Below are 27,975 nucleotides of genomic sequence, written 5' to 3'. Positions count from 1 at the left end.
GTAGCTTAGCAACATAGTGATATTCAAGCAGTGATATATGATAGGTAGAAAGAATAATTGAGACAGGAAAGAGAAAGGAAAAAGCACAGTAGATAATGTACTCATTAGGAAGTATGATAGTATAAAGGACAGATTACTCTGGAGGAATCACAAAATATCCGTTAGAATGCAAATGTAGGAGGACTTGTTGGGAATGTGCTATGTCTCTAACATAACCAGAGAAATGAATAAGAGAAACTTGTTTGTTCAAAGAAGTCCTCACATTAAACTAAGATGTGATACAGATTGCTCTCAGAGCTTCTAAACATTCTAGGCAACATCTATGTTTATCTTAAAATTTGTTTCTTCCAGAACCTGATCTCTCCCTGAACCTGGAGAAAGAATTTCTCTCAGGTCTTATCAGGATGATGTAGCACTTGGGGGCAAAGATGCAACCTAGGAGACCTGCACTGGAGGCCAAAATGGAGAAGACCTCCATGGCCACCATGGCCTTCCCCTTGGTGCTGTGGTAGACAGGCAGGAAGGTGAGCCACACACTGCAGAACACCAGCATGCTGAAGGTCAGGAACTTGGCCTCATTAAAGGTGTCAGGCAGGTTTCTGGCCAGAAAAGCCACGGTGAAGCTGGCCAGGGCCAGAGAGCCAAGGTATCCCAGGACACAGTAGAAGGCAGTGAGGGAGCCCATGTTGCATAAGATGATGATGTACCCATGTTCAGATTGTGCATCTTTGTCCACAAAGGGAGGAGCGATTTGCAGCCAGAGTCCACAGAGGGTCACCTGGATGAGAGTGCAGATGGGGATGAGGAGGTTAGGAAGCCAGAACAGCAGCCACTGTCGCGTGCTTCTCCCTGGAGCAGTGAGTGTGAAGGCCAGAACTACAGTGATGGTCTTGGCCAGGACCGTGGAGACAGCCACAGTGAAGACCACTGCGAATATGGTGTGCTGCAGGATGCAGGAGGCTGTGTGGGGACGGCCAAGGAAGAGTAAGGAGCAGAGGAAGCAGCAGATGAGGGAGATGAGCAGGATGTAGCTGAGGGCCCAGTTATTGGCCTTGACAATGGGGGTGTCTTGGTGCTTGATAAACACCCCAAGAACAGCTGCTGTGAGTGCAGAGCAGCAAAGAGCTGTGCAAGCCAGAGCCATACCCAAGGGGTCTTCATAAGCCAGGAAGCCCTCAGTTTTCCTCAGGCAGTGATTTCTCTGGATGTTGGCAAACTGATGATCTGCACACCTGACACACTGCTCCATGTCTGGTGAGGTGTGAGAATCACTATTAGTTTGTGGTCAGTATTTGTCTTTCTTCTCAACCCCCTTCATTCAAGTAGCTAGCTCATTTTCCCTGATTCACCAGTTGACCTGTATTGAGTTCAATATCAATAGAGTAACTATCTATATCAAAATGCTTTAGCGTCTAATCTCTTTCTCACATTTCTTCTTCTTTCCCTCCTCTCTTTCCGTTTTTATGTTTTTCTTTTTTCTTTTCTTTTCTTTCCTTCCTTCCTTCCTTTCTTTCTCTCTTTCTTCCTCTCCTTCCTTCCTCCTTCCTTCCCTCCTTCCTTTCCTCTCTCCCTCCGTCCCTCCCGCCCTTCTTCACTTCTTCCTTCTCTAGTTCCTTCCTTCCTTACATCTGTCTGTCTTTCGTCCAGTGCTTGAACTTTGGCCATGGGATGTTTTCCAGAGTATTCATGCTCAAAACTACCACTCTACCCCTTGAGCCACAGCTCCAATTACAGCTTTTATGGTGCTTATTGGTAACAAAGAATCTTACTGAGTTTCCTGTACATCATTACATTGAAGCTCCATCTTCAAATCTCAACTGCCTGAATCGCTTGGATTACAGGTGTAATATATAATTACCAGCATTATGTGCTGCATTCTTGACAGGTCATATCACTCTGGCTCTCTGCTACTCATTCAAGACATAATGGAGAATAGAGAATCAGCCCAACCACTTCACTTTGTACAAGAGGGTCTAATCCAAACCTCAATCTCCTCATTACACCAAACACAAACTTCTGGAGCATTTGCTCTGTGTCAAGAACAGTGCTCCTCCACTGATATGATAAGGTCTGGGAAAGATCAGCTGGAGGAGGGAGAAGAGAAATGAAATGGAGATGATAAAGTACTTCTGAATCTTTTATATTTGAAGAATTGCTAGTCAGCCTAGTGCCAGTGTCAGACATGGAGTGACCATAACAAAGCCCCTTGTATTATTAGTGCATGCTAAATAGAAAATAAAATTTAATTAGAAATGAGCAGCAATAGGCACTCAGAAATGAAAGGCTGTGTTAGATCCACAATTCCATGATGATTTGCATATCATTTCATAGATCAACAACTGGTCCTTGATATTTTCTTTTTTTCAGTGTTTAGCTCTTATTTTCTCCATTTCTCCCTTGTTTATTAAATATGTTTTTATTGTAAAGATACTGTACAAAGTGGCTACAGTTATATGATTAAGGTAATGAGTACTTTTCCTATCGAGCATTGTTCTCCCTTTTTTGTTTTTTTACTTTTTTATTGTAAAAATACTGTACAGTGTAGTTACAGTTACATGAGTAAGGTAGTGTACATTTCTTATCTAGCATTGTTGCCTCCTCCTTTGTTTTTCCCTTACCATCCCCTCCTTGTCCACCTCCCCAAGAACTCCCCCGACAATGCCAAAGTTGTAAAGTTCTTTTTCAATATAGTGTCTTGTACATCTACTGGTTAAAATGGGTCAAGCTGTATCCCTATTTAAGCAGTTTGTTTTTTCCTTGCCCTCCCCAAATTAGGAAAATATATATACAAGATTCAGGGCACCAGAACCCAATACATTGAAAACAGGGGTTTAACCATGGGGGTGGAACATACCAAAGAAACAAAAAAGGACATGGTCATTATAAATACATTAAAAAAGAAAGGAAAACCACTAGTGTTCCTATCTTGGTGTTCATTTCGCTTAACATCAACTTATATGGTCATAAGTACATAGCTTTCAACCTTTTCTGCTTCCCCTAGACATATAGTAGTTATTACAAATAATGGAAACCATGGGTTCTTTAAATACAAAAAATGCGATTGAGGAGAGGGGAACATGTGTATTCTTAAGATGAAGCCTGTAATAGATTAGAAAATACAATCAGAGACATAATGGAGGTGCAGTGGGTGTTTCTTCTAAGGAGAAGTATGGTTAACGGTAGCCCTGGAACTCTGCATGAGGGTGCATGTGTGTTCCTGCCATGTTACTGTAGATCACTCCACTGGCTTGCATGGACTGAAGGTTAGGAAGGAGAGATGGGGAATTTCTCTAACTAACAGACTCACCTGTCACATTAGAAATCTCATTCTCTGGGCAAGGAGTGCAATCAAAACAACAGGTAGCATTTCCCTCCAGAGAGGTCTTTCTGAATCCAGGACCACAGCTCTCACTGCACACAGACTGAGGAGTCTGAGAATATTCAGATGAAAGTTAGTGACCATTTATGCTTTTACCTGACATCTGAGCTACTCCAGTGATTTAGGGGAAATGATCATCAAAACACATAATATTTATATGCATACAGAAAATGAATTTACTGAATCTTCTTACAGTTTCATCTGACATGAGCTGAAGAACATGTGGGGCCTGAACACCCAGCACTCATACTATCGGGAAGTCATGGAGCCTTGAAGTGTTGGATGTTAATTCTAGGAAATTAGGAAATGGAAGTTAATCCTGCATCCTATTCTTGAATTCAGGTGATCTGTTTACAGATGAATAAGAGCATGAGAAGAAAATCACTCAGGGAAATTTCAAACCCACGCTCTAAAGCATGGCTAATTGCTTTGGAGGTGCTGCTGTACCCAGGGCCATTGACATCACTCTTGGCTTCCTAACTGTCATGAAGTGGGTGAATTTTTCTGGCAGATGCTCCTTTCATTACATCCTGTCTCACTAGACTAAGAAGCAACAATCTATCCAACCATGGTCTGAAATCTCCAGGCAGAAGCAAAGCAAGCCCTTCTGCCTTCTCATTTGATTCCCTCAGATATTTTGTCACAGTGCTGGAATGATGATTCACAGGGGTCATTTCACTTTTATGATATTCACTATGCAAACATAGAACAACATATTGGTCATGATATGTTCCCCTGTTCCCTCCATGAATCTGTTAGTAAGAAACTTCCAGAAACAGAAAGTTTTGAAATGTACACCACTGAGCCATAGTTTCATTGAAGAAACTTTAAAACAGGATAAGCTTATTGCTCATTTATATATAGATCATGCCATTATGGTTAGAAAAGACTGACCCTGGGGGAGAAATAAGGATGTGGTGACATTGCCTACAAGCATTGTGATCATAACCTGACTTAGGGAATTGTAAGCTCTTCCTACAACTACTTCCTAATAACAATACATTTTTTTTAAAGGAGAGAGTACCAAAAGTAGAAATGACCCACCTTGGTAATTCCTATGGGCCACTCTATCAGATTTTCAAATAAAATCAGTTGTTGACCATGTGGCCTAGAGGGAGAAAACTTGCCAACTTTCACCTTTTGTCCCAGACCTTCTGGAAAAGTCCAAAAGCTCTTAATGTCATACTCTGCCTCCAATTTCCTTTCCTCATTCAAAACCACTTGATCTCCAACAGGATTGGTAAATTGGATCTTCTTCAAAAAGGGATGCAGCTAAAAGGGACACATTACAGTATGGTGAAGTGCTTCCCAGTGTTATCACAGAACCCCAGAACAATGGATTACTCTTCATTCCCTTCCCCTTATTCACACACCACAGGAATCCAACCAACTGTATCAAATGCAGGCCCACAGCAGACTAAAGTGTTACCAAGTTCTAAAACCTGAGTATCCAGGATGGGATGCAGAAACTCAATTTCAAGGGAATGAAACTGCAGCCATAACCAACCAAATAATGAATTATCATATGATAGACCTCAACGGACTCTCTAAATTGCATTCCAATCACTTATTTTGTGATTCTGATAAGAGAATCAGTCTGAAATATGGGTAAATAATAAACTAAGTAGTATCATAGAATATTTGTGACAACTATGAAAGATTACCTTAATCAAGACTTAGTTCACTGCATGTGCGTGTATGTGTGTGTGTGTGTGTGTGTGTGTGTGTGTGTGTGTGTGTGTGTGTGTGTGTGTCTGTGTCTGTGTCTGTGTCTATGTGTGTATGCCTTCCCTGTGGTGGGACCTCACAGCTTAGGCACTCAACTCTTTTTTTTTTCTGTTCTTTTCAAAGTAATCATTCTGTCCATTGAGCCACAGCTCCCCCTCTGTCTTTTTGGTAGTTAATTTTAGTCATGAGTGAGCCACAGGTGTGAGCCACTTGTGTCTAGGCAATATTAGGTTTCCAAGAACCAGTCACCGTTAGAGAAGATCTTCACTAGCCATACAATGGACAAGTATATCTAAAATATACTTGGAACTCAAAAATTAAATACCTCAACAACAAATCCTCAAAGAAACAACTGCCCAATAAATAAGTGGGCTAAAGATTTAAAGAGAAGCTTCTCTGAAGAGGAAAGAAGGATGGCCAATAGACACATGAAGAAATGCTCAACCTCCCTATCACTAAAATGAATGTAAATCAAAACAACGTTGAGATACCACTTCACTCCAGTTAAAATGGCTAAAATAAAGAACTCTAATAACAACAGATGCTGGAGGCGATGTGGACAGTAGGGAACCTTACTGTATTGTTGGTGGGAGTGCAAACATGTTTAACCACTTTGGAAAGTAGAATGGAGGTTCCTCAAAAGACTCCACATAGAGCTCCCCTATGACCCAGCAATCCCACTTTTGGGCATTAACCCAAATGTTTACAAACAAGATCACTCTAAAGCTACTAGCATGACTATGTTTATTGCAGCATTATTTACTATAGCTAAGATGTGGAACCAACCCAGATGCCCCTCAGTAGATGAATGGATCAAGAAAATGTGTTATATATACAAAACGGAACTCTATACCTCCATCAGAAAGAATGACATTGCCCAATTTGTTAGGAAATGGAAAGGCTTGGAAAAAATTATATTAAGTGAAATAAGCCAGGCCCAAAGATACATGGGTTCCATGGTTTCCCTAATTAGCAATACCTAGTATATGTATGAGTCAAGCAGAAAAGGTCAGATAAGGTGATGTTAGGGAAATGAACACTAAGATATGAATTCAAACGTTTTTTTCTTTCATGTGATTGTTTCTATCACATTTATAAGATTATTTCTTTGTTGCTTTGTATGTCCCTCCCCCACAGTATAACCCCTGCTTTCACTGTATTTGATGTTAGTATATTTTTTGGAGAGGAAGGGGAAAAACAATCATTTAAATAGGGATACAGGTGGACCCATTGCAACAATGAGATGTACAAGTCGTTATGTCGAAAACGAACTTCACAGCTTTGGTTTGGGGGCGGGAAGGATAGGATAGGGAAGACAGGGGGGTGGTCGATGGGAAGGGATGGGAAGGGGAAACAAAGGAGGAGGCTACAATGATTGGTAATAAATGTACTCATTATCTTGCCCATGTTATTGTAACCCCTCTGTACAGTATTTTCACAATAAAAAAAACTAGTCACCCTTCATCGGTTATTATAAAAAGGTGAAAGGAGAATTTGAATATATCCTATTGAAAAGGGGATGGCTATTTCCACACATAGTGAGGATGGGGACAGAAGACACAGCACTTCCTTGTCATGGATGCAGTGTTCTTCAAGAATATTGTCTTCACAGCTCTACTGTCACTTCATGGAGAGCACAACAGACTTTCTTGTATTTGCCAAAATTGTGCCAGACAACCTAGTAGCATCTGCTATGAAAGCTTATATAGAAGTTCTGCATGCCTAGAGTAGGTCACCCAAAAGCAAAGCCATTACCTGTGAAGAGAGAAATGCTGTGAGTTGCCCATTGTGCACTCTTGGCTCTTCCATGAAATGAAGAAACATCTGGTGGAGGGCATGAGCCACAGCATACACAGCATTGTAGATATTGTAACTCTCATCTGACATGGTCATGTCAAAAATGTGCCTCAGCAACCAATGCAGTGTGGCATTGTATGAACAGTGCCCCAAGTCTCTGCAGTCAGACTTAATCAGTAGGCTATAAACAGACTGAATCCATGACCTGGGAATGGAGTTATTTGCTGAGTTCTTGGAGAAGGCCTCTGTCAGAATAAAATTGGTGAACTCAGCAGTGTTTCTATGATGGTGAGAGAAGATAAGAGGTGCATGGAAAGAGTCAATCAGAAAATGCCTTTTAGCAATAGTCACATCATCATAGGTTGAGTTCATGACCCAGACTTTGCCTGTAAATACAAAGTGCCTAAATTTAAGAATGAAGCCCAGTAGAAATTTACTGTCCGCATAAATGATAATCACATTGGTTGATAAGTCCATTAGCTGGCGCTGCATCGATAGATCATTTGAGTAATCTGAAAGGACACTGTAAGTGATCATGTTCTCAAAGGCAAAGCAGACTCTACTCTTGCCCATCTCTTCTCTCAATTCTGAGAGGAACCACACATTATAGTTTTCTTCAGTGATGAATAGTCCCACCCAGTTCCAGCTGAAATGAAGCATCAAGGAGACCATGGCCAGGGCTAGACCTGAGTCCTTGGAAGCCATCTGATAGACAGTCCCAAACTTTCCATGGTCACTCAGGAGAGGATCAAAAGCCCCAAAGGTGAACTACAGGGAAAAAAAGGAAACAGCATCAGGAAGAGGATGGTCATAGGCAAATCTCAGTCCTGATGTGAACGACATAACAACTGGTAGTACAGTGGTGGGAAGAAAAGTTTGCTTATCCCATTTGCAAAGTCATCTCCCATGTTCTGAAGTCTTTGTAGACATGTACAGATAAGGCTCAGAACTTTGGGTCATCTTTTCCTCTCTTAACAACCCTCCTTTTATTTGCAGCAATGAAAACGTGTATGTCCCACCCACTTTTGGAGGCTTCTCCCTGTGAGATTATGCATTTGGAAGGGTTTGTGATACCACCTCCTCTTCAGCCTGTTGAGGACAGACTCACTGTGGATATGGCTTCACATCTGCCCACCCCTCCCAGCCTCACCTGTGGAAGTTTGTAGAGGTCCAGCAGTGTCCCTATTGGGACAAATGTGCTTGAGGTTCCTGTGAGTGCCGCTATAGCTTTGCTGTCTCTTCTGCAGGTGTAATTAGGGATGTTTTTATTCCTCCCAGACAGCCAGGTGAGTGGATCCTCTAACAGATCAGTACCTGAGTAATGTACAGTATAGATCTCAAACCCCAGAGTCATGTTGGGTAGCAGATGGGGATTCTTGTTGATCTCTTCCACAGCCAGCAGCAGGGTGAGAAGCAGTTGGTATTTCTTTAAGTTGATCCTGCACAGAAATCACAAAATTTGGGTAGGTATACAAGTATTACAAATGATTAACTGCAAATCTCATGACTTTGTTGAATCAAATGTTGATTTCTACACACAGTAATATGTATAGATCCAACGGGATGGCATTCTAATTTGGAGTCTAAGAAAAGTTCTTAGAATTCGGAGAGTTCCTGAACAGGTCTTGATCAGCATACATGAGATGACTATTCTTTTGAGATTGTAGAAGAGAGAGCGAGGGGGGAAGGAGCAAGCTGGCTTTTCCTCTCTGCCCTGTATGGATATGTGAAAAACACTGCTGTCTGCTGTGACATAGGAGCAGGCCCAGATCACATGCCAAATCATTTAGTACCTTAAATTAGCTGTGCATATGGAAAAACTCTTAAGAAATACAATTCCAATTGGGAGTAGATTGTCCACCTGAGTTCAAGCAGTATGAGCAGAGAGGCAGAGCCTGCTGTGGTAGGAGTAAATAGGAAAGCAGGCTGCTTTGTTTCTGTGCTCGCTTGCCACATATTTGCCAATGGTGCATCCTTCTGCAACGAAGTGAATTTACCTTGTGAGGAAAGTAAAGAAATCACAGAAGTACAATTAATGGCATGTGATAGAGGCACATTAAGCTGACTCAGAGAATATCATCATTCAAGGGTATTCCCCAGAAGCAGAGCAGGATGGCAGCCTAGAAAGCTAGAACGTAAAGATTGCCTCACTCTACAAAGAACAGATGAGAGTCAGGGAGTGTGGACTGGAGGATACTTCTCTAGTCAAACAAACAACAGCAAAGGATGTGTGAGAAAAGGGGGAAGACGCCATCTCCCTGTTCCTCCCCATTACCAGCCTTAGTTGCTCATTATTTGTAGAAACCCTCTGACATTGCAGGGAGGGAGAGAATTAAAGTTAAATCTCAGCACCATTCCCATACACTCAGACCAGTGCTGGGCAAGTGCTTATAGTCTCTACTTTTGGGTACAGACCTTAAATTGTGCCTCTGGAACTAGTTTAGGACAGAGAAGGAAGACACTGCCACAACCTCCCTCCTCCAATCTTGTGAACGACAACAGGTATGGGATACAACCTCCTAGTGATCAGGGCAGAAGATTGGGTCAGAGTTTTTCTTAGAACTCTTTGTCAGGCCTGTCATGAATGACCAATAATCCAGAATAAACTGGAGGCACTCTTTGGTGCTAGCACCACAGCTTCCATTAGAATCTTTCAGGAGGTTTTGGAAGGTCGCTGAGGCAGAACCAAATGCCTTCTGCATCAGTTTCCACCATGGGTGGAGTAGGCTGACATCTGTCTTCCTACTTAACCTGGTGAAGGCACTGTGGCTATGTGACTCTTTTGTCATCTGGCTCAGTCCAGTCTCGTTGCACAGTGAATAATTTCAGGGAACACTGACCTAGAAGGACAGTGCTCAAGATGGCACCAGGCAGAAACTGAAGTCGCTCTAGGAATCCAGTGTGCATTTGTCTATAGCCGCATAAGCTAGAGTGTAGCTGAAGGGTAGCCACATGACAGTTTGGGCTTTGGGGATGCTAGATAGCCTGTGTAGATGGTGCTGTTCACCAAGATGGTCCTGTGGCTTGCTTTTTTTTTTTTTTTGTTGGTTGTGGGGTTTGAACTCTCGGCCTGGTGTCTGACTTCAGCTTAAGACTAGCTCTCTAGCACTTGAGGCACAGCGCCTCAAGTGGCTTTCTTTTGTTTTACTGGAGATAAAAGTCTCACAGACTTTTCTGCCTGGGCTGGCATTGAACCCCTGTCCTCAGTTCTCAGCCTCCTAAGTAGCTAGAATTCTAGGCATCAGCCACCCATGCCCAGCTGTGGCTTCCTTTACAAAACTTACCATGCTGCTGTAGCATTGCATGGTTTTCCATCCCAATTATAATAGGTAAGACAGGGAAGTAAGATGGTGATATTGTCCTACAGCTTAGTGTGGGCTAGGTAATAGCATTAGAACTGTGCCATGACCTTATAGCGAGGACAGCCTCTGGCAGACTCTGTAATCACTCAAAACCTGAGAGAGTCATCTACCACCAGACAATCTGAATTCTATATTAGCTATCACTAATTGTGTATGGTTGTGGGCATCTTGGCTCATGAGTACACCTCTACCACATTCAACCTGAGTCAATCTTAGTTCTCACCCAGCACTGTATTGCTCTTGATTGCAGTGGACTGAGGATGCTGTACTCAGGCAGGATAGACTAAGGAAAATGAGGCCTGGTTAATGCAAGCTCAAAGCTTGTCCATCTACTTCCCTTAATATTAAGGGAATGAAGTCATTTAGGGGAAAATAGAGAAGAATAGATTAGTAAAAAATGAGGTATGGGAAACTCACAGCAAACAGAGCTATTCATCCATCTACATAACTTAAGATTAAGGGACCAAAGTCATTGAGCACAAAAAGAAGCTGGATAAATTAAGGAAAAAAATGAGTCCTAGAGAAGGCAACTCAAAACATGTGATTTAGAAACAGGGCCACCATCTTTACTTTAAAGAGAGGCAACAGTTTGCATTGCTTCCTGAAAAATGCATTTCTCATCATATGAATTAGCAGTTGTCTTGTAGGGCAAATGCCTTCCCCCCAAGATGCTTCCCCAAAACTTAAGCAACATCCTACCCCAAATATAGACAACAGCACACCTTCCTTCCCTCAAGGATAATTATCTCTAAAGAATGGCCAAAACATACAGAAACTCAGAAAGTGAAACACTAGGTGTGATTAGAGCAAAGATGACAAACCTATGTTTGTGTATCTTTGAAGTCAGACGTCGTGCATTTACCATCTGAATACCTATGGCAGCCCAAGAGCTGTGTGTCTCTCCTCAGAGTGTGTCTTTGCCTTTCTGTTTCCTGTTTGTCTACCTACTTGTTTGTTTGCTGCCTTACTCAAGAAAGCTCTGCCACATTTTCTTACTGTTGTGACTTGTCTAGAATTTCTTCTACTGCAATCAAAGTCCAGGATCCCAAGTGCCTACTTTTAGAGGGAAACTTCATTAACCATTAATTGTCATCTGTTTTGGTGATCCTGCTGTTTGGTATTCCAGGTGTAGTAGAGTTCTGGTGGCCACAGATGTGTCTAATGCCTGTTCCAGCACACAGATCTTGCTATTGTAAGGCAGAATCCATGCACAAGGCCATTCCCTGTGGATGAGGCATATGGGCCCCCTGTGCACCCAGAAGAAGGCATATTTGGACCCATGACTCATTGGGGTTCTCGTGAGGTTGTTAGAACCACAGAGTATTTGTCACTAAAATTGCCTTTGGTTTTCTCTGGTACTGAAGTGGTTTATTGCCTCACAGCTGACTTCTCACAGGTCCTTGGCTCCCACTAGTGTTGACATTGTGGAAGTCACTACAGACTCAGGAACACTGACGCCAGCCTGGAATTTCTGGAAAGACAGGCACAAAGCCAGACCAGTCAGACTGTTATAATTTGGAGACATTTCAAAGGCCAGATGGTATCACATGCCAATATGAATCAAGAATGTTCCAGAACAATGAGTTCTCCTAGCATTCAATATAATCATTTTAGGGAAATTCTCATAGAGAGAATCTCAACTCTCATGGATGTTTGCTGATGTCATTGTGTACAATGTAACTGAGGCTTGACATTTAGAATGTCAGTAATACTAAACATGAATTGGGAACTGGTGGCTCAGGCCTGCAATTATAACTACTAAGGAGGATGATATAGGAGAATTATGTTTTGTAGTCACTTTGGGCAGTAATGTCTGTGACAAATTTTATGTGCAAGCAACTCCATGGAAACTGGTGCAGAGCTGTAGGTCAAGTGGTAGAGTGCCAGTCATAGCAGAAAAAATGCTAAGGGACAGCCATCAGGACTTGAGATGATGCATGAGTACCAGAGTGTATGTGAACTTGCACACACAGACACACACACAGACACACAGACACACAGACACACAGACACACACACACACACACACACACACACACACACACACACACACACACAGCTCAATTAGAGAATAGACAGAGAAGAGGATAGCTGTGACATCTCCCTCCTCACATGGGTTACCTTTCTAATGCTGGGTTTACACATGAGCCCCATCTTTCTCACTCACCTCCTCACCACATTAATTTGGATTCAATATCTCTCATAAATCTCTCATGGAATAAAGTATTCCTCTCCTGAACAAACCCCATACAGGTTGTTTCCACACAACTTGTTTGAGAAGATTCATCCATGACTTCCCTAGTTTACAGAGAATTCTATAGATCTGACAGTAGTGAGCTCACCTGGGTCAAATGCATGAATGAAAGTGTGTATAAAACATATGAAAAAGCCAGGTACCTTTGCTCATGCCTGTCATCCTATCTACTCAGGAGGCTGAGATCTGAGGATCAGGGTTCAAAGCCAACGAGGGCAGAAGAGTCCATGAGACTCTTATCTGCAATAAACCACTAGAAAATTGGAAATGACACTGTGGCACCAGCAATTGTGCACTTGTCTTAAGCTGAATACCACAGGGACAGCATCCAACCCTAGAGTTCAAGACCCATTACTGACACTATATAGGAAAAAAAACATTCAAATCTAGTTTAGGAAGTAATGAGCAGGGAAAAATAAATAAGTCTAGAAACATGTTAGAGAACAAGGAATGGAAACAGAGTTTCTGGGAATGACATAGGAGACAGGCCAAGACATGGATAGCAGGACAGAAGCTTACTTACATTAGTTAAGGGGAAAAAATCAAATCTGTCATGCATCTCTTATTACTGATCTGTCCAGCAGCTCCCCATTCCCACAGCTTTGCTGACATGAAATAACCCCAGAAGCAGAAAGTGCATGTCTATCCTAAGAAACATTGCCCTGAAGGCGGTCCAAACATTGGTCCTGTTTTGAAAAGTATAAAGAACAGAATGGATTGAAGATTCCCTGGTCTTTGCCCTATGGATGGGGACATTGCACTTTAGTGTCTTTGTATGCACTCTTGGTCACCCCAGTGACCCTGAGTAACAGTGATGAGTGGAGGAGTCACAGTGATGGTGGGGTGGTCGGACATCTCTGGAAGGGGAGTGGAATGGAAGACAGACAGAAAACTCTGTACCCTTGGAAGAAAGAAAAATATTCATCGGAAACACCTGAAATGAAGTAGAGCTGTTGTAGTGAGGGCAGTGTAGAAGATGCAGAGCACATCAGGGATTGTGTCCAAACTTTCCCCACCTCTGACTGTAACACAAAGAGAAAATTCAAAATTTAAGTAAATCCAAGAAATCACTTACTGAATATTCTGTTGCTGCAGGGTAGGGTCATCCAAGCCTTGAACGACCAATTCCCAAGAATAGAGGGAGTAAAATCCAGCAATGACCACATCTCCCCTGCTGCATGCCACAGATTTCTCTGTGCAAATGCGTCTGCCATCTTCAGAGAAAGTGATCAGGAGACGATGCTGGAGGAGAAGCAGTGTCAGAGCCACAGGGAACATTGCTGCTGCTTTGACATGGAGCTGTGATTCTGGATGCAGACTGTGCCTGCATCGTCAGGGTGGTGTCTAAATGGATCTTCAGTTTTTGTGGCTTCTTGTTACCTGGAAGGCCACCACTGTCCTAGAGGAATACAGAGCCCGTTCTGCCCTATGGCTCTGCATCTGGGGCCCAGCTTCAAGGTCAAAACAGAAGTTAGAAAACATGTGAACAATCTTCCTCTCCACATCGTCAAGACCATGATTTCATCCAAGACTGTAGATAATGAAACTCCAGGGATGGATTCCTCTCTTGTTGAGTTGTTCACACACTTGTGTGAAAGCAAAACGTTGAAAAGAAAAAAAAGCACAACCAATCAAGGGTCACTAGGGATGATGGGAATTGATGACAGCAGTGGATGCCTTGTGAAGATCAAATGATCATAGAGCGCCATGGCCAGCAAAGGTCCAGTCAGAGTTATTGGAGCACTGTCAAAGATGATAATTGGGAGGCTCAAAACCTAGGGAAAAGGGAGACACAGAAGTTTGGTGAAATGACCCATTAGGTTTTTATACCAACTGCACATGCACAAGAATCCAGAGGAGCTTAATGTATTTATTTACTGCTGCTGGTGTTACCTACAGTGTCCTGGAATTCTACCATTACAGACCAGTACTTCAAGGTCAATGCACATATCCAATAAGAAATTTGTGCTGTGAACCTTGAACTTCTTCAGTGCTTGCATGTTGTTGACCATCATTCTGTACCTATCAATATATTGGCAGTCCATTGTTAGAGAGAGATGTTCTATGATCTATGACTTTCTGGGAATGTAGCAGGCCTGCATACTGAGGATCCTGGTAGCTGTGGGTGTATGGATGGGTCTTGCTCTGCTGTGTCCACATCATGTCCTGAGTGCTCCGGGAATTCTTGTTCCCACTTGGACAGCTGTGTGGTGCCAGCACCCAGGCCCAGAGTTTAAGACCCGAGACTGACAAAAAAATAACAGCATCAATGATATTATTCAGAACTTCCTATTTTTGTCAAGCTATGATCTCTGTCTTCTGTGTTGTTATTTCTATTTCATATCCTTCATCTTTCTGTACTTCACAGTGAATTTCCAGCTTGGCCACCTAAAGAAATGAAAATGAGCTGATGTTCTTATGGGTTTTGTTTATTTGGTGCTGGTTCTGATAATTGAAGCCAGGGTCTGGGTGTTGTTTCTGAGTATTGTTTTTGTGTAAAGTGAGTGCTCTGCCACTTGAACCACCTATACATTCTGACTTTTGTTGGTTTACTGGAGATAAAAGACTCATGAACTTTCCTTCCCAGGATGGCTTGGAACCATCATCCTCACATATCAGCTCTCTGAGGAGCTAAGCTTACAGGCCTAAGGCACTGGTACTCAGCTAAGTGTGAGCAATTTTAATGTAACTTGTGACTGTTTAAACACAAACTGTTACAACTGTGTTTGCATTGGGCTCGCTGCTCAGGGCAAAAGACATGAGATCAGAATCATTCTGGTACGTTGTTCTCTTTGACAAAGTAAACATTCATTTTATTTTGCTGAGAATCCAGGAACAGGTGCCTTATACCTTAGACTTTTTCCTTAGAAATTACTTTATACTAACTTCCTTTACTATTGGAGTATGATGAATGTATAAGGGCAACTACCTATTCATTATTAGCCCCAAATTGTAAGTTTATACTCAATAAAGGGCAAAAAGTTATTGGATTTGAAGTTTCCTTTTCTCTAGTGGGTAACTGATCAGAGACTTCATACAGTTTGATGTAGACATTTGATATGTCAGTCTAACACTCATTCACTTTATTTAGTTAGGCTGTTTTGGTTCTCCATGAAGCTTTATTGTAGTAAAATTCATTAACATCCCTGTGTTGAATACATAGTTGTCCAACAATAGCAGCCATTACATAAGTACCTACAGAACAGTGAGCACTCTCTTCTTTGAGTCATTGTAAATGGAATAATCTGTTGGGCTTCCAGACATTTCTATCTTTGTGCAGATACTTTTCTGTTTTTCAGGAATGGCCCAGCAGAATTAGAGACAACAATGTGTGTGTTTCTGTCATGCATGTGTGGGTGACATCACTCCACTGAGCCACAGCTACAGCATTGAATGATGTCAAGATCTCTGCACTCAGAGATATGGGCCTGCTTGTCCGTTAGACTCCTGACTGTATAACACAGTGGTGGCCTGACAATACTCCCACTTCAAGCTCCTCAACACTTTTGATGTCTTAAGGGACTCTTCTGAATCATTCTTGTTCTCATAGAATTGTAAAGAACACTGCAAGACATGGAGTCTGGCGTATCAAATGTTTTTGTCCTCTCTTTCGGGATCTTTTTCTCTTCTTATAAGTGATTCCATTTCTCTATCCCGAACAGTACATTAAAAAAAGGAGAGAATGAAGATGTATAAATGACCCACCTTGGTAATTCCCATGGGTCACTCTATCAGATTTTCAAACAAAATCAGTTGTTGGCCATGTGGCCTAGTTGGAGAAAACTGGTGAACTTTCACCCTTTGTCCCAGACTTTCTGGAAAATTCTAAAAGCTCATAATGTCATACTCTGCCTCCAATTTCCTTTCTTCATTCAAAACCACTTGGTGTCCAACAGGATTGGTAAATTGGATCTTCTTCAAAAAGGGATGCAGCTAAAAGGGACACATTACAGTATGGTGAAGTGCTTCCCAGAGTTATCACAGAATCCCAGAACAATGGATACACAGAGATTATCCTTCATTCCCACCACATGATTCACACACACCACAGGAATCCAATCAACTCTAACAAATGCAGGTATACGGTGGAATAACTTGTTAAGAAGTTTCTAAAACCTGGTTATCCAAAATGGAATGGAGATACTCAATTTCAAGGGACTGAAACACCAGCCACATCCAACCAAATATCATTATTTGGTTAGAATTTATATTAGAATTCATTTCTAATATGACAGACTTCTATCACCTCTTTATAATGGATTCTTATCACTTATTTTATGATTGTGATCAGAGAGTCAGTCTGAAAAATAGATAAACAATAAACTAAGTAAATTATAAAATATTTATGACAACTGAAAGATTAAAGAAGACTTAGTTCATTGTGTGTGTGTGTGTGTGTGTGTGTGTGTGCCTACCTTGTGCCTCAACCACAGGGCCAAGGCACTCAATTTAAGGTGTTTTTCTTTTTCTTTCAAAATAAGCATTCTATCCATTGAGCCACAATTCCACCTCTTTCTATTTGGTTTTTAATTGTAGTCAGGAGTAAACCACAGGTGTGAGCAACTTGTGTCCAGACAATCTTAGCTTTTCAAGAACCAGTCTCCCTTGATCAGTTATTTTAAAAAGGTACAAGGAGTATTTGGATATATGCTATTGAAAGGGGATAGTTATTCCCCACAGAATGAGGATTGAGACAGAAGGCACAGCATTTCCTTGTCACGGATGCAGCGATCTTCAAACCATTGTCTTCATAGTTCTACAGTCATTTCATGGTCAGCACTATAGGCCCAGTGTCTCTGGTATTTTCCAAAATGGAGCCAGATGACCTAGTGCTATCTGCGATGAAACTTCAATAGAAAGTCTACATGCCTAGAGCAGATCACCCAAAAGCAATGCCATTACCTGTGAAGAGAGAAATGCCCTTGTTTGTGCATTGTCCACTCATGGCTCTTCCATGTGATGAAGAAATATGTGGTGGAGGGCATGGGCCATGGCATACATAGCATTATAGATGTGGTAACTCTCATCTGACATGGTTATGTCAAAAATATGCCTCAGAAATAAATGAAATGTGGCATTGTATGAACAGGGCCCCAAGTCTCTGCAGTCAGACTTAATCAGTAGGCTATAAACAGACTGAATCCATGACGAGGAAGGGAAATTATCTCCTGAGTTCTTGCACAAGGTCTCTGTCAGAATAAAATTGGTGAACCCAGAGGAGTTTCTAGGATGGTGAAAGAAGATGAGAGGAGCATGGAAAGAATTAGATTTGCATATGAAGAAACTCTCAAGAAATACAATTCAGTTTGAGAGCAGATTGTCCACCTGAGTTCAACCAATATCAGCAGAGATGCAGGGCCTGCTGTGTTAGTAGTAAATAGGAAAGCAGGCTGCCTTGTGTCTGTGTTCAATTGCCACACTTTTGCCAATGAGGTACGCATCTGCAAAGAAGTAAATCTTCCCTTTTGAGGAAAGTAAAGAAAACAAAGAAGAGCTGGGAAGGTGGCTCACTGGTAGAGTGCTTGCCTTGTATGTGGTCCTGGGCTCAACTCTTCAGCACACATAAGCAGAAAAAGATGGAATTGGTGCTGTGGCTCAAGTGGTAGAGTGCTATCCTTGAGCTGAAGAGCTGAGGGACAGCAACCAGGCCCAGAGTTCAGGCCCCACAACTGGCAAATAAGGAAAACAAAGAAATACAATTCATGTCATGTAGTAGAGGCACACTAAGCTGACTCAGAGAATGTCATCATTCAAGAGGATTCCCCAGAAGCAGAGCAAGATGGCAGCTGACAACGAGAGAATATAAAGATTGCACCACAAAACAAAGAACATATGAGAGTCAAGTGGTGTGGACCAGAGAGTACTTCTCTAGTAGAACAAAACAACAGGAAAGGATGTATGAGAAAAGGTGGAAGAAGTTATCACCATGTCCTCCCCATCAACAGCATTAGTAGCTCATTATGGACAGAAACCCTCCAACATTGTAGGGAGGGAGAGAATTAAAGTTCAATCTCAGCACCATCCCTGTATCCTGGGACTAGTGCTGGGGAAGTGGTTGTAGTCTCTACTCTTGTGTCCAGACCTTTAGATTGTGCCTCTGGAACTGGTTTAGGACAGAGAAGGAAGACACTGCCACAACTTCCCTCCTCCAATCTTGTGAACAACAGCAGGTATGGGATACAACCTCCTAGTGAAGAGGGCATAAGAGTGGGTCAGGGTTTTTCTTAGAACCCTGTGTCAGGCATGTCATGTTTGGACCGAATAATCCAGAATAAACTAGAGGCATTGTTTGGTCATGGCACCCCAGCTTCCATTGGAATCTTTCAGGAGGTGTTGGAAGGTCCCTGAGGCAGAACCAAATGCCATCTGCATCAGTTTCCACCATGGGTGGAGTAGGCTGACACCTGCCTTCATGCTTAGCCTTGTAAAACCACTATTTCTGTGTGACTCTGTTAACACCTGGCTCAGTTCCAGTCTTGTTGGGCAGTGAATCATCTCAGGCACCATTGCCCTAGAAGGACTGCTCAAGATGGAATCAGGATGAAACTTAGGTTGCTCTAGGAATCCAGTGTGCATTGGTCTACAACAGCACAAGCTAGAGTGAGGCCTCAGTGTATCCACATGACTGTTTGGGCTTTCTGGATGGGATATTAAGCCTGAGTGCATGGCAGTATTCACTAAAGTGGTCCTGTGGCTTTTTTGCTGTTGGTTGTGGGGCTTGAACTCTAGGCCTGGGATCTGACCCTGAATCCTTCAGGTCAAGGCTAGCTCTTTTACACTTGAGCCACAGTTCCACCACCAGTTTTCTTATGTTTTAGTGGAGATAAAAGTCTCTCAGCCTTTTCTGTCTGGACTGGCTTTCAACCCTAATCCTCCAATCTCTGCCTTCTAAGTAGCTAGGATTACAGGTGTCTGCCACCGGTGCAAAGATTGTGACTTACCTGACAAAACTTTCCATGCTGTTGTAACACATCCATGTTCTCCATCCCACTTGTCATGGGTAGGACAGGGAAGCAAGATGGTGATATTGTCCCACAGTTTAGTGTGCCCCAGGAGATAGGACCAGACTTGTGCCATGACCTCATAGCAAGGACAGCCTCTGGGAGAGCTCTGTAATCATCTCAGAACCTGGGAAAGTCATCTACCACCAGAGAATCGGAGTTCTACTCTAGCTATCACTAATTGCATATGGTTGGGGCAATCTTGGCCCATGAGCCCACCTCTACCACATACAACCTGGGAATATCTTAGGGCTCACCCAGGGCTGTCCGGTCTTTTTTTTATTGTGAAAATACTGTTCAGAGAGGTTACAATTACATGGGCAAGATAATGAGTACAATTCTTATCACCCCCTGACCTCTCCCCACCAAAGTTGTAGTTTGTTTTTGACATAACGACTTCTACATCTAATTGTTGCAATTGGTCCACCTGTATCCCTAGTTAAACAGTTTGTTTTTCCCCCTTCCCCTCCACAAATTATATGGACATCAAATACAGTGAAAGCAGGGGTTATACTGTGCGGGAGGGACATACAAAGCAACAAAGAAATAATCTTATAAATGTGTTAGAAACAATCTCATGAAAGAAAAAACATTTGAATACATATCTTAGGGTTCATTTCCCCGACATCAACTTATCTGACCTTTTCTGCTTGACTCAGACATATACTAGTTATTGTAAATAAGGGAAACCATGGGACATAGGTTTGTTTGGACCTGGCTTACTTCAATTAATATAATTTTTTCCAAGCCTTTCCATTTCCTAACAAATGGGCAATGTCATTCTTTCTGGTGGATGCATAGAATTCCATTGTGTATATATACCACATTTTCTTGATCCATTCATCTACTGAAGGGCATCTGGGTTGGTTCCATATCTTAGCTATGATAAATAATGCTGCAATAAACAGAGTCGTGCTGGTTGCTTTAGTGTGGTCTTGTTTGTGAACATTTGGGTAAATGCCTAAAAGTGGGATTGCTGGGTCATAGGGGAGCTCTATGTGGAGTCTTTTGAGGAACCTCCATACTGCTTTCCAAAGTGGTTGAACAAGCTTACACTCCCACCAACAATGCAGTAAGGTTCCCTTCTGTCCACATGCCCTCCAGCATCTGTTGTCATTAGAGTTCTTGATTGTAGCCATTCTAACTGGGGTGAGGTGGGATCTTAATGTTGTTTTGATTTGCATTTCTTTTATGGCTAATGAGGTTGAGCATTTCTTCATGAGTCTATTGGCCATTCTTCTTTTCTATTAAGAGAAGTTTCTCTTTAAGTCTTTAGCCCACTTTTTTTACTGGACAGTTGTTTGTTTGAGGATTTGTTGTTGGAGGATTTAGTTTTTTGAGTTCCAGGTATATTTTAGATATGGGACCCTTGTCAGTTGTATGGCTAGTGAAGAGCTTCTCCCAATCCATGGGCATTCTATTGATCTTGTTAGCTATATCCTTTGCCATGCAGAACCTGTGCAACTTCATGCAATCCCATTTATCCAACCTTTCTTTGATTTGTTGTGTTTCTGGGTCTCTATTAAGAAAATTTCGTTTGGCCAAGATTTTGTGGAGAAGTTTTGCATCGATGTTCATCAAAGAAACGCTTCTATATTCTCTTTTCTTGATGAGTCCCTGCCTGGTTTTGAGGGTTATGATGGCTTCATAGAATGAGTTCGGTAGTGAAATTTCTCTTTCAATTTAATTGACCAGTTGAAGGAGTATTGGTGTGAGTTCTGCTTTGAAATCCTTGTATAATTCTGCTGTAAATTTTCCAGTCCTGGGTTTTTCTTTGATGGGAGGTCTATTGTTGCTCTTTCTATTTCAAGGCTTGATTTGTGTCTTTTTAGTTGGTTTAACTCATGCTGGTTTGGTTTTGGGCATATCGTTTTTTGCTAGGAAATTGTCCATTTCTTCCAGATTCTCAAACTTATTATCATAAAGGTTTGAGAAATATTCCATTACAATGTTCTGAATCTTGGTGGTTTCTGTGGTGATGCTTTCATTCTCATCTCTGAGTTTGTTTATGTGGGTGTGTTCTTTTTCTGATAAGATTTCTCAGGGTCTGTCAATTTTTTAACTTTTTTGAGGAACCAACTCATTGTTTTGTTGATTTTTTCTATGTTTTTTTTTGGATTCTAATTAGTTTAATTTGATTTAATTTTAATTATTTCTTCCTGTCTACTGGATTGGGGTTTATCTTGCTGCTCTTTTTCAAGGAAGTTAAGATGTCTCATTAAATTGTTGGTTTCAGATGTCTCCAATTTGTTGATGTAGGAACTCAGAGCTATAAACTTGCCTATGAGTGCTGCTGTGTCCAGAGGAGTTGGTAATTTGTGGGTTCATTTTTGTTGAATATCATGAACATTTGAATTTCCTTTCTAATCTATTCCATGATCCAATGGTGATTCAACAGTGTGTTGTTCAGCCTCGATGTGTTATAGGACCTTCTTTGGTGGCTTTTGGTGTTGACTTGTAATTTTAATTCCCTTGTCTGAGAGCATGCAGGCCATAACTTCAATGTTTCTGAATTTGGATCAGTTTGCTTTTTGACCTAAAATGTAGTGTATTTTGAAAAATGTTCTGTGTGTTGCTGAGAAGAACGTTTAATCTGATGCTGCAGGGTGAAATATTCGTAGATATATGTTAAATCTAGTTGATCTATGCAGCTGTTTAGATTTGCGGTTTCATTTTTGAGTTTTTGCTGAGTTGATCTAACTAGTGAGGATAGTGGTGTGTTAAAGACTTCAACACTTAATGCCTTTGGATCTATGTGAGATTTGAGGGAAGGAAGTGTTTCTTGGATAAATTAGGGTGCTCTATTGTTTGGTGAATAGATATTTAGAATTGTGATATCTTCCTGAAGGAGAGATCCCTTAATTAGTATGTAGTGATCTACTTTTTCTCTTCTCACTAATTTAATTTGAAGTCTATTTTATGTGATATTAGGATTGCAACTCCCGCATGTGTATGGAATCCTTTTCTTGGTAGATTTTATTCCAGCCTTTCACTTTCATAATATGTTTGTTTTAATTGGGAAGGTGTGACATCTGAAAGCAGTATAGAGAAGGATCTTGCTTTTTAATCCAACTCGGCAGTCTATGTTGCTTAATTGTAGAGGTAAGTCTGTTAATGGTGAGAGTTAGGACTGAGAACTGTTTGGTAGTTCCTGCCATGTTATCCACCTTCTTAGGTGCTGTGACAACTTGGTTCTTCACATGGTTCTTGGATTCTCAGTTTGGGTGAAGTTTCTTGGCCTTTATTGTGGTCTTGTTGGTTTTCTATATGTAGGACATCTTTAAGTATCTTTTGTAGGGCTGGTTTGGTGGGGATCTGTTGTTTGAGTTTTTCTTTGCTATGGAAGGTTTTCATTTGACCTTCATTATGAAGGAGAGTTTAGCTGGGTACAGTATTCTTGGTTGATAGTTGTTTGTCTCTAGGTTGTGGTATACATCATTCTAGCCTCTTCTTGCTTTAATTGTCTCTGCTGAGAAATCTGAGGTGATTCAAATTGGTTTCCCTTTGTTTGTGATTGATCTATTCACCTTGACAGCTTTAAGAATCCTTTCCTTGAGCTGAATTGATCCTGTGCAGATTATAATGTGATGGTGGGATGTCCTGTTCAAGTCTCGTGTATTTGGGGATCTAAAAGCTTCTTGTATCTGAACAGGCCTACCTTTTTGTGTATTTGTGAAGTTCCCTGATGGGATACTGTTAAATAAATTTCCTAGACCATTAACTTCTGTCTCTAGTTGCTCCTCTACATCTATTATTCTCAGATTAAGACTTCCGATGGTGTCTACCAAATACTGAATCGATGTATCACATTTCGTGGATTTGTCTTGGATAATTGTATGCTCTCTCTCTATAATATCTTGGCTGTCTCCAATCTCTGAGATTCCATCTTCTGTATGGTCTAACCTACTGTCAAGACTTTCTACTTTTTATTTATTTCATTCCTTCTAATGGTTTGGCTTTGATGGCTTCAAATTCCTTGTTGGAGCTTTGTTTTAGATATTGTATGAACTTCTTTACTTCCTTAATTTGGTGTTCAGTGTTTATTCTCAAATCACTTAGTTGATTGGTTACAGTTTCCTTGGACTCCCATTCCTTCTGTCCAGCTCCCATTGAGCGTTCCCTTTGTGGTCTGTCTGGATTCCTTCAGCTGTCTGTTTATGGATTCCAATATACCTCTATTGATCTTTATCCATTCTTATCCTGCTCACACAATTCCTGTCTTACTCTTTGATTAGCTTCCTCATGCTCATACAATTCGTGTATTTTTCTTTGTTCTCAGCCTGCTCATGCAATTCCTGTCTTTCTCTTTGGTTGTTCTCAACCTGCCATGCAATTCCTGTAGTAATCTTTGATTAGCTTCCTCATGCTCATGAAATTCCTGTATGAAATTTTGGTTAACCTGATCATGCTCGTGAAGTTCCCATATTAATCTTTGGTTGCCCTCATCTTGCTTCCTATCATGGTCACACTGAATCCTCTACACATTTCATACCTTTCATTCACCATGTTTACCAGTAGTGTTTGTAGAGCTTTTTGGGAACTCTCTTCTGGATTTTTCATTAAATGTACTGTCACCTCATTATCATGAGTGGGAATTGAGATACCCGGACTTGCCATTTTTCTTGTCTTTCTCCGGCTTGTTCTGTCCATTTGGTAGGAAAGTAACACCAATTTTGTGCTACAACACTATTTTAAGGCAAGCATCAACCAGAGTCCTGTAGTTTCACATTAAAATGGCTGCAGATAAAATCTAGTTCAACAGATACAATCTATTCATCATCAAACAACAATGGATTAATGGGCTAAGGATATCAAAGAAGGATTCAGATGACCAGAACTTAATAGGTTTAGGGAGAATTGTGAGGAAAAATAGGATTAGAGGAATGTGGTGAGGTAAAAGGAAAGAGTGAATTTAACCAAATCCTAATCTCAGAGAGGGAATGGATAAGACTTAATGAAATGAAAGAGATAAAAAAAAAAAACAAGAAATAAGAAAAACAAACATTTAAATTTAAAAATTTAAATACTTAAAATTATAGAAGAATAAAGAAATGATAATGGTGAAGAAAGGGATAGGATGAGAGAAGGAGAGAGATAAGAAGGAAAAATGAAAAAATAAAAAATTTTAAAAATGGAATACCTAAAAATTATATTGTCATAAAGAAATAATACTAGTATTAAAGAAGTTAAGCCTATGATGTTGTGAATTAAGTAATAAATTCCTGGATTAAATATGTACACAATGAGGGAAACGGTGTAAGAACCAATGACGGGTATATATTTGGGGATCAGCAGAATAGCAATTAAACACTCAAAAAAAGAAAGAATAAAGGACTAAATGGCTAAAAGAGATTTCACATACACACACCTGAAATAAAAATTATGAAAGAAAAAAATGATAAAAAACATTTTTTTCAAAAATTTATAAATTAAGTAGAAAACAGAGTTCTTTAATTTTTTTTTGGTGGAGGGAGATCTTTTATTTCCCCGCTGTCTGTAACCAGTCTCTTGGTGGAGTCTCTGGTCTGCTTGTGGTGCTTTGTTTTCCTATGGCTTGATTGATTTCTTAAGTTTGTTAGAGCAAGCAGAAAGAAGGTGTGCCTGCCCCAGGACTTTGTGATTCTCCTCTCATTCTAGTTGAGTGGGAGGGAGTTCTGCTTTGAGTATCAGAAAAGCTGGAGATGTCTGTTTCCTCTAACTTGGAGTTGCTGTGCTGAGGCTAGGTTCTGGGTAGGATTGAGGCCTATCAGCAATCAGTAGCTTTTCTCTGAGGGGCTAGCTCCTAAGACACACATAGAGCCCAGCCTGGAGCCATTCTCAAGGTTTATGTTTACTGAGTTTCAATTCTTTGTGTTTTACACCTTCTGCTGTCTAGGCTGCAGTTTGAGGGGCGGCCTCTGCCTCTGTTTACCCAGTGAAGAAAGTCACTCTTCCCGAAGTGTAGCTTCCTCTCTCTGAGTGGAGCTGAACCTGGCAAGTCAGGTCAGGTTCTTGTGACCTGTTGAATGGCTCCTATGGTTTTCTTTTAAGGCCTGAGTTGGAGCTAGCTGCTCTGGCAGGGCAGTTGTCATTAAAAAAGATGCAGATATTCTCCAGTGGTGGGGGAGGGCCTAACTTCCCACTGCTGCTCCATGAGAAGGATTGAGGTTATCTTGCTTCTACTCATGCCAGACTCCGTTCCTGGGCTGTCCCTGGTCTGCAAATAGCATGATGAACATTTCTGCTCCTTGTCAGTGCTTGCTGCTGGTGAATAGAAGCTGTTCACACACTGTGTCTGGCGCCTTTGTCCTGGATCGTCTCTGTTGATATGGTGGCAGTGGTAACTGCCGCCGTCATCGCCACTGCCACCCCCGCTGTGGCTACAGTCAAGTGCTCAGATCTGTCTTCTTGACCAGGCTGCCTGGATTTTTCCTCTCTGACCAAACTCTCTGTAATGTGATGGCACTTTTGGTATGATTCTCTAGCCTAGGACTGTTCACTGGAACACTAAAACTGCTTTCTATGAAAGACCTTCTTTAGCCTCCAGCATCTCCTCAGCCATCTTACTCCAGAGTGATATTTTGGATTTGTACTATTGAAAAGTTGAGAGCTTATATCATACAAAGTGAGCATGAGGACAGGAGTCAGAGCAATTCCTGACCACAGATGCTGTGTTCTTCAAGTCACGTCATGGAGAGCATGACGTGGTAAGTGTATCTTGTATTTTCCCTAAAGGCGGCAGACTACCTAATTCCATCTGCTATGAAAGATTCTAGAAAGTCACTGTGCCTGGAATATATCACCTAAAATAAAAGTCATTACTTGTGAGGACAGAAATGCCCTTGGTTGCTCACTTTGTGCTGGTGGCTCTTCCCTGTGATGAAGAAGCACCTCGTGGAGGGCGTGGGCCACAGCATACATGGTGGTGTAGATATTGTAACTTTCTTGTGACACGACCATATCAAAAGTGTGTCCCTGCAACCAAGCCACAGTGGCATTGGATGAAGACTGCCCCAATTTTCTATAATCAGACTTAATCAGTATGCAATGAACAGCCCAAATCCATAACCTAGGAAGTGAAATATCTCATGAGTCCTTGGAATAGTTATCTCTTGGGACAAAATTGGTGAACCCAGAAATGTCTGTATGGTGGTGAGAGAAGATGAGAGGTGTGTGGAAGGAGTCTAGCAGGAAGTATCTTTTGCTAAGGGTCAATGTCATCATAGGGTGGGCTCATGACCCAGACTTTCTCTGTAATTAAAAAATCCCCAATTTAAGAATAGAGCTTAGTAGCAATTCAGTTTCTCCGTAAATGATTATCACATTGGTTGAGGATTCCATGATCTGGCGGTATCTTGGTTGATCAGTTGATAAATCTGATGGGCTGTTTGTCAGGATCATATTCTCAAAGGCAAGACAGACTCCATTCTTGTCCATCTCCTCTCTCAATTCTGAGAGGAACCACACACCATAGTTGTCGTTGATTATGAGCAGTCCCACCCAGGTCCAGCCAAATTGAAGCATCAAGGAGACTATGACCAGGGCTAGAGCTGAGTACTTGGCAGCTATCTGATTGACAGCACCGAACTGTCCATGGTCACTCAGGAGAGGATCAAAAGATCCATAGGGTAACTAAAGGGGGAAAATAATCACAACAGCAGGAAGAGGATGGTCATTGTCAGGGTCACAGTCCTGATGAGCAGCCAACAACCGCTTGCAGTGGTGGGAGTGAAGGTTTGCTTATCCCACTTATTTTTGGTTAGTTGTGGGGCTTGAACTCTGGGCCTGGGCACTGTCCCTCAGCTCTTAAGCTCAAGGGAAGCGCTCTACCACTTGAGCTACAGCACCATGTCCAGTTTTCTAGTGGTTTCTTTGAGATAGGAGTCTCACAGTCTTTCCTGCCCTGGCTGGCTTTGAACCGCGATCCTCAGATCTCAGCCTCCTGAGTAGCTAGGATTACAGGCATGAGCCACCAGTGCTTGGCTTGCTTATCCCACTTGTAATATGATCTCTCATGCTCCAAGATTTTGGTAAAATTATATGAATCAGAATCAGAGCCTGGGCTCATTCTTTGCTCTCTTATAAACTCTCCCTTGATCTCTTCCAACAAAGATAATGTGGATGCCATACCCAATGTGGGGATTTTTTTCCTTTGAGGCCATTCAGTATGTGAGGCTTATAATACCACCTTTTTTCTCCACTTCTTCAAACTATTGAGGACAGGTTCAAGGTGGACTTAGCTTCACATCTGCCCTCCCCTTCCATACTCACCTGTGGAAGCTTGCAGAGGTCCTGAAGTGTCAAGATTGGGACAGATGTGCTTGAAGTTCCTGTGAGTACTGCTAAAACTTTGCTGTCTCTCCTGAAGGTGCAATTAGGGCTGTTTTTATTTTTCCCAAACAGCAAGGTCAATGGATTCTCTAACACATCAGTTTCTACATAATGTGAAATATAGATCTCAAACTCCAGGGTCAT

General features: G+C 41.5%; 1 protein-coding gene across 1 annotated transcript; it reads right to left on the bottom strand.

Moving 5' to 3' along the window:
- Positions 1-331: 331 nt before the first annotated feature.
- On the bottom strand, positions 332-27,975 carry LOC122119626 (vomeronasal type-2 receptor 116-like). Its single transcript, XM_042693631.1, has 10 exons — positions 27,772-27,975; positions 26,824-27,132; positions 26,355-26,475; positions 13,901-13,971; positions 13,596-13,762; positions 8,055-8,343; positions 6,863-7,672; positions 4,424-4,651; positions 3,308-3,431; positions 332-1,251 (listed from the first exon to the last, which is right to left on the bottom strand). Exons 1-10 carry the CDS (start codon positions 27,973-27,975, stop codon positions 332-334), a joined length of 3,243 nt encoding a protein of 1,080 aa, XP_042549565.1.

Source organism: Dipodomys spectabilis, unplaced genomic scaffold, assembly GCF_019054845.1.
Source record: "Dipodomys spectabilis isolate Male_0828 unplaced genomic scaffold, ASM1905484v1 ptg000173l, whole genome shotgun sequence".
Classification (NCBI taxonomy): domain Eukaryota; kingdom Metazoa; phylum Chordata; class Mammalia; order Rodentia; family Heteromyidae; genus Dipodomys; species Dipodomys spectabilis.
The sequence above is the reverse complement of the archived record's forward strand: the minus strand, read 5'-3'. Positions and strand labels throughout refer to the sequence as shown.

Coding starts and splice junctions, on each gene's coding strand:
- LOC122119626 (XM_042693631.1), bottom strand. CDS start 27,975: ATGACCCTGGAGTTTGAGATCTATATTTCACATTATGTAGAAACTGAT. Junction 13,972..26,354: donor GGAAGAGCCACCAGCACAAA/GTGAGCAACCAA, acceptor TTGACCTTGAAG/CTGGGCCCCAGATGCAGAGC. Junction 1,252..3,307: donor TGAGATTTCTAATGTGACAG/GTGAGTCTGTTA, acceptor ACACCTCACCAG/ACATGGAGCAGTGTGTCAGG.